Consider the following 14,514-nt stretch of genomic DNA (forward strand, 5'->3'; position numbering starts at 1 on the left):
CTTTGCCTGAATAAGTTCTTCTCGTATTTTTAGACTCAGTTCAAGTATATCACCCTCTTTTGGAGTGTTTCCTCACTCGGTTATCCCCACAAACGGGGTAATTTATTTGCTCCAGGTCACACAGCAAGCAATACGTTCAGTCAGGATTTGAATTCAGGCTTCAGAATTTATCCCTAACCAGGTGGATACTGGCTCTCTCTATGACATGGCCAGTGTCTGGCATGGGCATGTGAGCTGTGAGGGTAGGTCCTACACTCCAGATGTCCACACCCCAGTGCCCAGCACAAAGCCAGACACAGTGTCTGATGATTGCCATATTGCACTGAGGGACGAGGATAAATGATTGGCAGAGGGCATCCTCAGGTTTTTCTTGGAGGAACACAGAGGAAAGGGGGATCTAGAAGCAGGGAAATCATGCCTGTTTGAACAGCAGCAGAAAACCAGTTCTTCAGATGCCCTCCTCAGAAGGAGGGTGCACCCTGGTCCTTGCCAGATTGGAAGGAGGAAATGCAGAGGGAGGAGTATGTGTGCATCCTGACTCCTGAAACTCAGAATGCCCGCCACCAAACCACTTAGGATGCTGAAGGGCTAGTGGCACAAGCTGGCCTACCCACCACCACTGGGCCCTACACTCTGAGGAATTTCTGGGAGTCTACCCCCACCCCCATGAGCACTTTGGGGCCATGGTTATGTCTCCTCTGGCTCACTTCACCAAGATAGCATCAGGAGCCCCTGTGCTTGCTCCTGAAGAAATTAGGCCCCTTGGATAGAACCCCAGGCCTCACCGCAAGAGTATAGCAGCAGAGTAGACCCCCTTGATGCCCACAGAAGTCTGTGGCCAGGGAACAGACTAGACCTGCCCCTCCCCTGCCCAGCAGTAAGGTCCTTCTCTGTCTGCACCTGGGCACAGCAGTGTCCCCACGACTCCTTCCCCACCTCGTGGCAGAAATGTGAGTCTGGACCACATGTGGGCAGCCTGGGGCTGGGCTTCCCCAGAGCAGCATCAGGGCTCTTAGGAAACAACTTCATTTGTTGTGAAACTTGGAAAGGAAAAGACAGTTGGTGACAACTCTCCCCTCCCCAACCTCTCTATACTGGACAGAAATGATCCAGGAATGAGCCTCACCTGAGTCCTGCTCTCTTGGGCTGCACGCCTGTTCTGCGGCGCTGGCCAGGTTTGGGGTGGGAGCCCTGACTCAGTCATCACCAGGGACTCCCCAGTCCCTGTGGGGGGTGAGGGTGGCACCCACCTCGGTCACGATTGTGGACAGGTAGACGTCCTGGCTGAACTCCCAGCCGTCCAGGCAGCTCTCCTGCTCCAGCTGCGTCAGGTTCACGTCGCGTCCTGGCACCAGCCCAAGCGCCGAGAAGTTGGCAAGCGTGGCGAGCCTGTAGCGGCGGCAGTTGTGGGGCACCTCCCGGCCGTCCTGCAGGCGCAGCGGGATACTGTGGTTGCGCCACGCGCTGCTCAGGTTCGCGGAGTCCGGTACCCGGCAGCGGTGCTCGGGGGTCCCCACCAGGAATACGGCTGACATACCGTTGAAACCGTTGGGGATGATGCTGGCGCTGAGCAGGAAGAAGATGAGGCGCTGGAAGGGCCCCCACTCACCCAGGAAGGCAGTCACCTCGTCGTAGTCGCGCATGCTTCCCGCCGCTAGTCTGCAGCTTGTGACAAGGGGCTTTAAGAGCGTTCCAGGGACAGTGCCGCGCGGCCGGGGGCCTTCCCCGGGGGTGACAAAACGTTCCCGAGGGATTGGCAGGATGTGCGAAACTGGGGCGCGCGGCTGGGGAACGTTTCCGAGAAACAGGCTGCGGCAGTTGGAACGTTCCTGGGAGCTCCGCACAGAGCTAGAAGCCACAGAGGAGACTCCGGACCGCACCCCCTTCTCCCGCTAGGGGCGGGGAGGGGGCCGGGGGCCGGTTGGGGCGGAGCTCTGGGGCCGGCTCCGCCTCGGGTTCCGCCCTCCCGCCGGTCCTGCGGTAGACCCGGCAAGGGGGCTTCCCGGCCCGGCTTCTGACTGGCAACCTGCTCATGCCGGAGCAAACTCGGCTTCCGAGCACCCACTTCACTCCCTGGGGACCCCGGGGCGCCGATTCCCAGGCGGGGGGTCGGTGTGTGGAGCCCACGGGAGAGGGAGGGCTAAAGGGAGGAATGGAGGCCGGAGAGCAATGAGCGGTCGGCCCCTGGTGACAGCGTTACCCCAGGCCTCAACCCGACCAGCGGTTTCTCCGCTGCTGCTTCCAGTGCGGAGTCTGAGCTCAGCCGGCTTCCCGCAGGGTGCGGATGGGCGAGCCAGCGAAGTCGGTGCTCCCGAGAAATCTTTGCCGGCGGCATGGGGCCAGGAGGGCGCCCTCTCCTCTGGTACGCCGCGCAAATGGCCGGCACAGGCGGACAGGGAGCTCACTCCCGGCCGGCTCTAAAAAAAAAAAAAAAAGGGCTCTATTCAGTCACCAGACGCAGCGCCAGTGAAGCTGCCAGGAGCCTCACCTTGAAAAGGGGGAAACAGGCCCAGAGCCCGGACGCGACGAGTAAGGTCGCGCTGCGTCAGAGATGGGCCCGGGGCCGAAGAGGGGTGGAAGGCAGGAGCTACCGGTCGTGAACACGGAGCCTGAACCATTGGGAAGGCACAGTAATGGAGTCGCTCTAGTCACCTGCCCTGGGTTCTGATTTTGATCCCCTCGCTCTTAGCGCCAGCAAGCTGCCAGAGCCCAGAGCCTTTTTGAATTTGTAGGCGCAGTGGCTAAGCGTTTGGCTGCCAGCTAAAAGGCTGGCTGTTCGAGTCCTCCAGCCACTTCTTGGAAACCCTATGGGGCAGTTCTACTCTGTCCTACAGGGTCACTATGAGTCACAATTGACTCAGTGGCAATGGGTTTGGTTTGGTTTGTTTTTGTTTGCAGAAGGACTTGTCCTGGGTTCAGAAACAGGGAGAAAAGGAGGAAGAGGAGGCTCGCTTTGGTGCCCAGACCTAGGAGGGCAACCAGAGCTGGGACCACACCTCTGCTGTTGTGTGAGCTAGCTTGGGACTGTGGCCTGAGTCCTGGTGTTCACGAGGCAAATGAGACTGACATATCCCAGCCCCAAGCTGAAGGGCCCAACTCCTTGGAGATTTTGTATATATACATTGCTTCTGCAGGTCCTGGTTAAGAGGCTGAGGGACATTTCTGCTTCATTCTGTGTAGCTTCCAGGCTGACCCTTCCTCTTAGGCTGACTTTCTGCCCCTTGGAGCCTCAGTTTCCTCATCTGTGATAAGACCATATGTTCCAGTGTGCCAGGATAGCCCTGGTTTATGCCTATTAATCTCATAAAATTATTAATATCACTTCCTTTTACTTTAAAAAATGCTCTTTTTTGAATGATACATGTTCATTGTTTTACTTAGCTTGAGTTTCATCCCCCCGTGCCAAATAAATAAGCAAAGTCTGAGGCAAGGACTTATCTGGAGGTATTTCATTCTGAGCAATGATCCCAGGGAATAGGAGTGATGGACTGGGGAAAGTAAACAGTGAAAGACGTAACATGCAAAAGCATATAATGGAGCTGGTCATTGGCAAAGACCAGGTTCAATAACAGCGCTGCACTCCATATTGAAGCCTGAGGCCAAAGGAAAAATCAGCAGTACTGATAATGTCTTTATTTAGAATTTTGACGTTTTGTCCATCATGGATTTTTATATTAATTTTAATTTTTTTAAATATTATTTACTTTTATAACTGAATTTTTTGGCACCCTTTTAAAGTTTGCACCCCAGGCAAGTGCCTCACTCATTTCACTTGACTCACCCTTGTTGCTATAGATGACTGGGATTAGATCCCACTGGAATCTTCTAAAGGACTATATAAAATGAGGAGGCATTTATTTCCTAGTTGTGTCTCCATTTGTCAGCTCCCCTGCACTTCCTGGTTGCACATGTGTGATGGCTGAACAGGTACCAATCTGTTTGTCATTACCCGGGGAGTGTACATAAATCAATACCTCGAGGCATAGCTGCCTCCATATAAGATGAATGACTTAAGTACACTGCTTATAGCTCTTCCCATTGGGAGGATTTCTCTTCACTACTGTCCTTTAGGGCTACCCTTAAGTGGGGCTGTGTTGCAGTAACAATTCATTTTTTGCCTAAGTAACATATCAAGCTAACTTGTCTGTCAGGCCTGAGTATTTTTCTCCTCCTTTAGTTTTTTTTTTTTTTTTAGTTGGTTATAGAGAACCATCCCATGGTGTCATAGGTTTGAGTTGAGGGAGGAGTGTTGGTATAGCTAAGGTAGGTGTCATAGGCATCTGGGACCAGTTTATTAACTTATATGAGCCCTATGGACCTGCTTGATCCCAATTCTGAATGTACCATTTCTATTATATGATGGATTGCTGATAGGGCTGCCTAACAATACCCAACTCATAAACAATACCCAACTCATACTGGGCATCTCTGGTTGCCTAGACCTTTGATGCTGATAGGGCTGCCTAACAATACCCAACTCATAAACAATACCCAACTCATACTGGGCATCTCTGGTTGCCTAGACCTTTGATGCCCCGTTGCCTGGCACTTGGCTTCTACTGGTGCCAAGTAGCTGCTTTTCAAAAGGCAAATAATTCTCTGCTGCAGAAGGCATAGTCCAGAAGCCTACTGAAACTCTCCTCTTAGAGCTTATCAAAGACTCTACCCAGTATCTTTATTCACCATGAATGGTCTCAAAACTGAAAAAAAAAAAAAAAAAAACAAAACCCTATTGCTGTCGAGTCAATTCTGACTCCTAGCAACACTGAATCTGCTGGGTCATATGCCCCAAATGGCAGAGAAATATGTACTGTGTTTGGACATGCTGTAGAGTTCTCTCTTGCTCTGGGTGTCATTAAAACCTGGGAGTCTTCCAACGCACCCAGTAAGTGGGTCAGAGCAGTTTTTTTCCCCAAGCACTCCGCAGTGCGATGGATCAAATTTGTGTGGCCTTGCTCACCATGCTCTTGTAACTCCCATGCAAGTGATTGGGTGGGACTGTGCAGATAAGGTAATTGTGGCCCACCAAGGGAATTGGTCAGTTTTGCTATCCTGCTAGGCTTAAAAAAGAGCCAATTCCAGAGCAACTCACCCACCACCAAGGAGGAAAGGCCAAAAGCAGAGCATGTCTTTGGACCCAGGATCCCTGCACCGAGAAACTCCTGGAACCAGGATACTGAGACAGAGAGAGAGAGAGCTGTCACAACGAAGGTGGCGAGAAGCAGTGACAGAGAAATGGCAGCAGGAGAGACCAGCAGGAGATGGTTCAGTGGGCTTCCCAGCCCATGGAGCAAGAAAGCTGAGTGCCTTCAGGCAGGAGGTTTGCTGGTGAAGTAGGGTATCTCTAGGTACTTGGTGGAGCTAGGTTTGCTGACCCGCAGAGCTACAGTTGAGTGCCTTCTGGGCTGAGGCTTACTGGCAAAGTGGAGTGCTTCAGGGCCCTAATCTGCAGAGCTAAAAGAGCTTTGTAACACTTGCCCGAGCAGAGCAGAGGCTGAGGGCCAGAAAGGTGTGCCAGCGAGCACAGCTGGGAAGAGTCTGTCCTGATAAGAACTGTATCCTGAGCGTTCCTGAACCTGAATTGTAACCTGTTACTTCCCTAATAAACTCCATAGTCATGAGTATTGTCTGTGAGTTCTGTGTGGCCATTACAGTGAAAATGGAATCCAGCAGAGAAGTAGAGAGTGCCATGGGAGGGATGGTTGGTGTCAGAATTGGTGAAGATGGTGGAGAGAGGAGACATGTCTGACCTCCACCTTACAGAAATCAGCCTTGGGCTGTTGATCTTAATTCTCCTTCCTCTTCCTGAAGTTAGAGGTGGTCAAATGCCACCTCCACGCCATTTTTACACACTCTACATCTTTTTCATAGTGGTGGAGGGTACAAGGTACAATAACTTGCTCTTATGTTACAGGGGACGACCTAGCATGCTCCAGACTACTAGATCTCTAATAACTTCACCAATTTATCTCAAAATAATATGGGATGAAGGAAGTGATTAGGGATATAGATGAAATGAGATCGACCATGATAGTAGTTTTAGGGCTTTATTTTACTGGTTTGCCTACTTTTGTATACATTTGTTCCATAACAAGAAGGTAAGAAAAAATTTCACCAATATGGAAGGAATCCTCACATTTTTTATCTCCCATCCTCTGGCATACAGTGTTTTACTAGGACACCTAGAGTACTTGCTTATTACCTCTCATTCAGTCAAATTGGCCTTGTGTCATGAATACAGTGGACTATCTATGGATATCAAGACAATCAAAATTACTAAAGACTGTATGGCGACAGAGCAGGAGAATTAATATAGCCCACAGGACAAAAGAGTGAATATGTACTGCTATTCTTCCCACATAAAAGCAGTTTTCTATCCTTCTCAGTAAAGTGTGTTGAGGAAAAAAAGAAAAAACTTTGATGTTGGCAATAATTTCTATAATTCCTCCCAGGATGTGTACATAAATCAATACCTCAAAGCATTTCTGATTTAATAGATCAGCCAGAAGGGTGAGGAGAAGCTCCAGTAACTTCCGTTTGGCTCTTCCTACCATAACGGCACTGGGTTTTTTTTAACCATAATGGCTTACTTAATAGGATAGGAAGTAAATTTTATGGTCCTGTCAGCTGCTAAGTATATCTATCCTAGTTATGTACTTAGGGACCAGGAATATACTACAGTCTGGATCTTCAGACCCATTGGACCTGGTTGCATAAGAATGCCATTTATCATTTGGCTTTCATTGGCCCTCAGTCTAACTGGGAGACATGAAGGTGTTTCCCATTCCCTGGCATTGATACCAGCTCATACTCTCAACAGCACTTGAGAGGTCAGGGTCTTTCCCTTTCCCCAGGCCAGAGTTACCTTAGTGAAAGACCACAGATCCCCTATGGGAAGGGATTGGGAAATAATTATCATACATACTTTTGCCAGCATTGAAGGATTTATCCTTAAGGAAATGTGGCCTCTCCTTCAGTCAAGATCTGGGAAATTTATGAGGAAATACAATTTTCTATTGTGGGAACTATCTTTAGCCTTTTGTTCTTGATTTTGAAGCTCTTGATTTTGGGGGTGCGGTTGTTAAAAAGTTAACTAAAATTTAGTAATCTGCCTGTTTATTTTACTCCTCGGAATACACGATCTATTAGCCATCACCACAGACCCTATGGTCAAAGCACTCTGGCTGTCACTTGGTCTTAGGGTAATTACATCCACCCTGCCTTTGTTGGTTAGATATTTCTACCCAGCCTCTGCTATTCCAGAATCCTACCCTCCCCACTGACACTAGGGATCCCTCACCTGTGCATTTAGCATTGCGTTAGTGAAGTGATTGTCCTCTGAACTTTCCTTGGGAATGAAGTCTGTTGGGAGGTTCTCTGGTCTTGCATGATAAATGCATTATAACATTATCACCCCTGCTCCCCGGGCCTTCTGACTCCTTCAATACCCTGCAAGGCAGTGTTGTCATCTCTAACTCATTTCAGTGGGCAATAAATGTGTTTCAGTTTCAAAGAACCATCTGAGCAGCATATGAAGATGGTTTTATGTATCCTTTACAGAATGTTAAACTTGAATGAGAGAGTACTCCAAGATTAATAAATTCTCACAAATGTTAGTCTTGTTCCTGCCATAGCATACGTCCTATCATTTTTTCAATATATATGCTGTTTCCTTGTGGACTGTGTTTCCTCATTCAGGCTGTGCTGAGACCTAGCCCTAGTTATGGGTCTGGGGAGTGAGGTGGGGGAGAGGAGGATCTTGAGGAGGATAAGCATTATCTTTGGGGCCACTTGCCTCAGGAGGAGACTTTGCAGGGATTCCAAGCAAGAGGAGGCTGTTCTCTTATTGCAAGAGGGAGAGAGCTGCTTCTGCTGACCTGGAAGGTTTAAAGGAACCCAAAAATTCAAAATTCTTACATTAATCTACTCAGATGTCCCATTCTGTGTTTTAGGTACCATGCATTTCCTCTCAAAACCATGACTTTGTCATAGGACACCTATTAAGGCTGTGCATGAAGCCATTTTTGTGTTTCTCCTACCCTTACAATTAAATCCTGGGCTCAATTTCCAGCACAACCTGCCCCATGGATACAGGAGATGATAACGAAAAAAACCCAATTCTGATGAGTCAATTCTGACTCACTGACCCTATAGGACACAGTAGAACTTCTCCATAGTTTCCAAGGCTGAAGCAGACTGCCACATCTTTCTCCTCAGAGCAGCTGGTAGGTTTGAACCACTGACCTTTTGGTTGGTAGCTGAGCGCTTCAACCACTGTGCCACCAGGGCTCTTTACAGGAGATGAAGATCTCTTTAAAAGCTGCCATAGAGGCCTCCTGGCTTTCACAGTTTGCCTTGAGTTAATAGCTGGCTGACCTGATCCTGTCACTTTCTTTTTTCAAGACTTCTAAAGCAATTAAAATAGCTGGCCAACTCCACCACCCTTATAATTACTACTGTCCTCATATGTTCCCCTGGTGGTATAGTGGTTAAGAGCTATGGCTGCTAACCAAAAGTTCAGCAGTTCAAATCCCCCAGGTGCTCCTTGGAAACCCTATGGGGCAGTTCTACCCTGTTCTATAAAGTTGGAATCGACTTGACGGCAGTGGGTTTTTGTTTGGTTTTCATATGTTCCGATGGCCATAACTAGGGTTTTTCAACCTTGGCAATACTGAACTTTTGGGCTGGATAATTATTTTATTGTGCTTTAGGTGAAATTTTACAGCTCAAGTTAGTTTCTCATTCAAAAATTTATACATGTATTGTTTTGTGACATTGGTTTCAATCTCCACAATGTGACAGCACACTCCTCCTTTTCACCCTGGGTTCCCTGTGTCAGTTCATGCAGTTCCTGTCCCTTCCTGCCTTCTCGTCTTGCTTTTGGGCAGGGTTTGCCTATTTGACTGAACTAAGAAGCATGTTTCTCATGTCTTATTGTTTGTTTTATACGCCTGTTTAATCTTTGTCTGAGAAGTGGGCTTTGGGAGTGGTTTCAGTTCTGGGTTAGCACGGTGTCCAGGGGCCATAGTCTTGGTAGCTCCTCCATTCTGTCAGACCAGTACGTTTGGTCTTCTTTTATGAGTTTGAATTTTGTTATATATTTTTCTTCCCCTCTGTCCAGAACTCTCTGTTGTGATCCCTGTCAGAGCAGTCGTTGGTGGTAGGGGAACACTGTCTAGTTCTTCTGGGCATAGGCTGGTGGAGGCTCTGGTTCATGTGGTTCTTTAGTCCTTTGGGCTAATATTTTCCTTATGTCTTTGGTTTTCTTCATTCTACTTTACTCCAGACAGGATGGGACCAATAGATGTATATTAAACGACTGCTCACAAGCTTTTAAGACCCCAAATGCTACTCACCAAACTGGGATGCAGAGCATTTCTTTTTTACAAACTATGTTGTGCCAATCGACCTAGATGTCCCTGGGACTATGGTCTCCAGCCCCATGAGCTGGAAAATTCTTGTTGTGTGGGGGTATCCTATGCATTTTAGGATGTTTAGCAGCATCTCTGGCCTCTACCCACTGGATTCCAGTAGTAGTCTCCCACAGTTGTGATAATAAAAAAGTCTCCAGACATAGCCAGGTGTCCCCTGTGGAGTAAAATTGTCCTTAGTTGAGAACCACTGACACGAGCCAGTGTTTCACCTTCCATTAGCATCTCATTTTAATCCACCATGGATACGAATCTTGGTAAGAAATGCTACTGCATGCCAAGTGTTATTACTGTCCCACCAACAGCAATGTTACCTCTGTTTGAAAGGTGAGTAATTCAGCTCTAGAATCCCATCTTTGCAGGTCTGCCTTCTAGGGCCAAGCCAGATACCAACTGTCATTGCCTAGAATCCTTCCTGAAAGTAGAGCCCAAGTTAAGGGCTTGTAAATGGTTTATTTGGGAATGGATCTAGGGGAACAGAAGTAAAGGACTGGGGTGAGCGAAACAGGGAAGGAAGGAAAGCCAATATAAGGTTGCAGCATCAGGTTGTTTATAAAAAAAAAAAAATAGCTGTGGGCAATTGGGAGAATGTGTCTCAGAAGTATTGGCTTAAGGTTCGGAAGTAGGGGACATTTATCTGTAGATTTTTAGCTTCCATTGGTTAAGGTTTGCCCCATGGAGTGTTAACTCCCCAAACTTCCGGATTGCACATGTGTGAGTGCTGAGCAGGCTTTTGTAGGTGTTCCATGCCACAGAGTCAGAGGAGTCCAGGAGCAGAAAGTGAGAAGTAAGCAGTGCAGCTGAGGTTATGATACCTCTGAGAAGCTGGTTGCCACATCAGTGGATGAAGTAAACAGCAAGCCAAAGATCTAAAGTCATGACCATGAGTTGTCCCATACTCTCATCCTACTCACAGATGACAAGGGAAGATTCACCTTCATTGGATGCTGCCCAGGAACATGAGGAAGGCAGGACCTTGGAAGCCTCATCTATAGATTCAACTCCTGCCTCTGCTGGTCCTAGCAAAGTGGGCCTTGAGTCAATAATGTGGAGCAGGCAGGGCCATGGGCCATCTCCTGGCACCCAAACAATCAGGTTCAGACCCTATTGGTGGGGGAAGGCAGAGACATGAGGTTGGAAAGGTTGGCAGAGGCTAGACCATGCTTGACCTTAAAAATTCTCAATTGTTAAATGAGTTTAGATTTAATCCTGAGCCCAGTGGGAGTGAGAGCATAGCCTGATGAAATTTGTGTTTCAGAAAAACCCCTCTGGTGGCCAAGTTGAGAATGCAAGGGAGATAGTTACGGTGGAAGCAGAGACACCAGGGAGGAGGCCATAATAGGCATCTAGTCAGGAGATGGTAAAAAAAAAAATGGTGGTGGCCAAGAAATAGACGGATTCTAGAGCCATTGAGGAGGTGGCAAGGATAAGTCTTGATAACCAAGTGGATGTGAGGGTGGGAGAGGTGGAGGAGGCAGGGAAGATAGTACCTAATTTGGTGGATGTGATGAGTGGGTAGATGATAGTGTTTTCGTCTGAGATGGAGCACAGAAGTAGAATTAGGGTAGACAGAAGATGATGAAGTGAGTTTTGGACATTTCGAGTTTGAGATAACTTTGGGATATCTAAGTGGAGTTGTACAGTGGGCAAACAGTCAGAGGTGTGGCCTGGAGATTTATATCTGGGAGTGGTCATGACTGCAGGGTTCCTGAGGTCTGGGCATGGACAAAGTCACTAGGGAGCAGGGCCATTCAGGGTTCCTGGTTTCAAGCAGGCTCATAGAATTAATTGATGGGAAAGCTGGACATCTAGCAGGGATGAGCATATATCTGTGGAGACAGCTCCTGGGTGCTGGGAAGTAGACAAACCATCGTGGACTCCTTGCTTAAAACCAAAGCTCTAGGGTAGGTACCTCCCCTTGCTGGGTCAGAATGGCTCCTAATCATTGTCCTCTCAGACCAAATCCGTGGGGCTAAGGTGAGACCACAAAAGGAGGGCAAGAGCAGTTTGGAAGGGAACTAGCTATTGGGTAGCCCAAGCAACCCAAGCCACTCTAGAGAATTAGCATCTGGAAAAAGAAGGGCTGGGCCAGAGCTTCAGGGAGGCTGGTGCCTCTGGGAGAGGCAGAAGAATAGCCAGAGACACTGGCTGAGAAAGCACAGCCTGATGTAGGAGGACCTGATATAAGAGACTTCCCCTACTTAGAAGCTCTCTCTGGGAAATGAAGCAGGGTAGCCACCCCCAGGCTCTCTCTCAGTAGCTCCGGGAACCATTGAACAGCTGGTGAGCTGTGGGACAGTCCATTTAGGAAAGATCATGACTTGACCCCAGGAACAAGTCAAACAGGCATGGGATGGGTTTGCGCATGTGATAGCTTGTGATCACTGGCTGTGGGCACTCAGACCCAAAGCTTCAGGGGCACCTTGACTCAGACATTCCATGCCCCCATTAAAGGCTGGGAGTCCAGTCGTATGTTGGCTGAGTCTGAGCCTGCACTCAGAGCCATTCTGGCTACCTTGGCAAGCAAAGAGAAGTCAGGTGCCCTTCAGAAGTGACCTGGTAGAGTCACCAGGCCATTGGTAGGGCAGGCAGGACTCTACAGATAAGACAGACACTTGCAGTTGCCTCTGGTTGCCCTTGCCATCAAGATTAGCTAGCCAGTGCACCACCCTGGCAAGTCCTATGCTCATCTATTAAAACATGGGGATTACAACCATACTTCCTTTTAGATTAGTGTGAGGATTAAAGATGAGTAATACGAGTTTACTTACGGGCTTGGAGACAAAGGCCTAGGACATGTTGGCTCCCTTTATAGTTATTATCCAAACTTACTCCCCTTCCTGTGAGTCTGTGGCTATGTTCCAGCTTCCGGTGAAAATATGCCCACTGGCCAAGAACACCCTGGAGAGCAGCATGAGTGTCCTTTCACTACTGTCATTGTCAGTGAACCAGCTGGACTAGCCTCTGAACTTGGCTAATTGGGTCTGACTTGTGGAGACAGACTTGATCACTGGGCTGGTCAGTTTTCTGAGCCCACATGACTAAGACCCCAGAAACTGCGGGGATGGGTGAGGCCTCTGGGAGCTTCTCCTAGATCTTCTAGCCTTTGCCTTACAGCCACAAATGGGTCCATGTCAGACACTAGCAAAGATGAGATCTGGTTTCTGTGGGGACCCAAATAGAGTCCCATTTGTAGTAGAAGGGGCACAAGGGGACAGTTCTTGCTTGTTAGAGAGATTCCTTTACTTCCTTCAGTCCTTTTCAGAGGTTCCACCTCCATTCAGAGATGCTGAAGGAATGTTGTTTGAAGAACAGATTATTACGTGGGAAAATATTAAACCAGGAAGTTACTCAGAGTTGTGAGGAGAAAGTCAGGAGTTGGCCTGGGGCCCAAGGACAAGAAGCTGTCACCCTGGGTAAAAATAAGATGTCTGGGACACAACTTGAGTGCAGATAAGCTGGGTATGGAGACCCAGAGGTGGAGGATGAGGACAGAGCCCTCTCAGGTAGGGAAGAGGGCCCTCCCCAGTCCACAGCCCAGGTTCTTGGACATCACATTGCAGATGCGCACAGGCTGTGAGCCAGGGCCAGGCTGGTGCTCCCCCAGAGAGGCTAGGCCCTTGGCCAGTAAGGAAGGGCTAGCATGAAGCAGCATCTGTGCTCCTTCTGCCTGCACCCCCTTCTTTGGTTCTTAGGGAGGAAGATAAGGAACAGTAAGGCTCGTCTGACAAAAAACCAGAAGAATGTGATCAGTTTTCATTTCAACCTCCTTGGAGGGTTGAGAAGGTTGCAAGAGTCTCGGGAACAAGTTAGCATGACTGGAGTGATGGGGGCTTGAGACAGGGGGTGTCAGCAGAGGTCAGAAGGGGCTGTATCTCCTGGGGCCTTGTGTGCTAGGGTTTAGAGTTTAGACTTTATCCTAAGAGCCATGAGGAGGCATGGAAGTTTTCATAGAAGGGAATGACATGGTCTGAAGCTCCATTTGCTGCTGTGTGGAAAAACAACTGAGGGGCCAGAAGGCAGACAGAGAGGACTGGGAGGAGGCTGTTATACCACGAAGACAGGAGGTGGTAGGGGCTTGGATGGGGCTGGAGCTGGGGAGGCAGAGGGAAGTAGGTTAGTTAAGGATTATTTAGGGATGCAGTCATGCCTGCTAGCTGGTTTCTCTGCGTCAACCTTTGCCCCTTGCAGTCTGTCTTCGATACAGCAGCCTGAGTGATCCTGGTTAACACAAGTCAGATTATGCCACTCCTCTGGCTTCTGATCTCAGAGTAAAAGACAAAGTCCTTGCTGTGTTTTACAAGGGTCAGCATGATCAGCTTTCCTGCCCCCATGGCTCTCTGATCTCTTCTGCTGCTATTAGCCACCTCACTCACATCATTCTGGTTACTTCTTTGCTGATGTTGGAGCACACCAAGCACAGGGCTCCTCTCCCTCCCCAGCCCTCCAGGATGTTTGCATTTGCTGTTTTCTCTGCCTGGAATGCAATTCTCCTGGATACCTACACAGATGCTCCTTAACCATCTCAGGTCTCTCCTCAAATGTCATCTTATCTCGAGGTCATTCTAGACTCCTTACATATAAAGGGATTTCTTAAGCTTTATTGTAACACCCTGTTGATTTCCTTTATGGCATTGGTTGTAATCTGTACTTATTTCATACGTCTGTTCAAAATGTTTTCCTAGTGGGTATCATACCGTCCGGCACAAGCAGGTTCTTAGTAAGTACGTAGTTGAATGAATGAGTTAGGTTTGAGGTTGCAGGAGGGAGAGAGTGGACCTGAAGTTCTCATCTCACCTTGAGGGCTCAGGCAGGATGTCTGCAGAACCCTGGCATGGGAGTGAGGAGGAAGGTGGTAGGAGGCAGGAACACCCGTGATGCACAGACAGGTATCAGTTGCTGAGTGTCTCCATGGACCCTGCACCTCCCAGTGCCCAGCCTGGGGCCTGAACAGGATAGGGAGGCAAGTCTGGGCCAGGTTGTGCCAGAGGCACTGGGCAGGGATGGAGGTGGTGGGGTGAAGGACATGTGGGTAGGAACGGACTCTGTCTGGGGATGAGAGGGCCAAGGCTTTGATCTAGGG

The 14,514-nt window shown here is 48.6% G+C and overlaps 2 protein-coding genes across 7 annotated transcripts in view; one reads left to right on the forward strand and one right to left on the reverse strand.

The window, feature by feature from the left end:
* SLC22A4 (solute carrier family 22 member 4) overlaps window positions 1–2,400 on the reverse strand; it is a 61,010-nt gene extending 58,610 nt beyond the window's left edge. For 3 of the 4 annotated variants that reach the window (XM_049872684.1, XM_049872665.1, XM_049872654.1), the window contains exon 1: window positions 1,251–2,400. In XM_049872684.1, the coding sequence (XP_049728641.1) occupies window positions 1,251–1,643 (393 nt within the window). In that variant the 5' untranslated portion in view covers window positions 1,644–2,400. The other variant, XM_049872675.1, reaches the window with a different exon arrangement.
* The window catches only part of P4HA2 (prolyl 4-hydroxylase subunit alpha 2), a 287,775-nt gene that overhangs the window by 190,430 nt on the left and 82,831 nt on the right, over window positions 1–14,514 (forward strand). The gene's annotated exons all lie outside the window — the stretch shown is intronic.

The sequence above is a fragment of the Elephas maximus genome, chromosome 2 (genome assembly GCF_024166365.1).
Source record: "Elephas maximus indicus isolate mEleMax1 chromosome 2, mEleMax1 primary haplotype, whole genome shotgun sequence".
NCBI lineage: Eukaryota > Metazoa > Chordata > Mammalia > Proboscidea > Elephantidae > Elephas > Elephas maximus.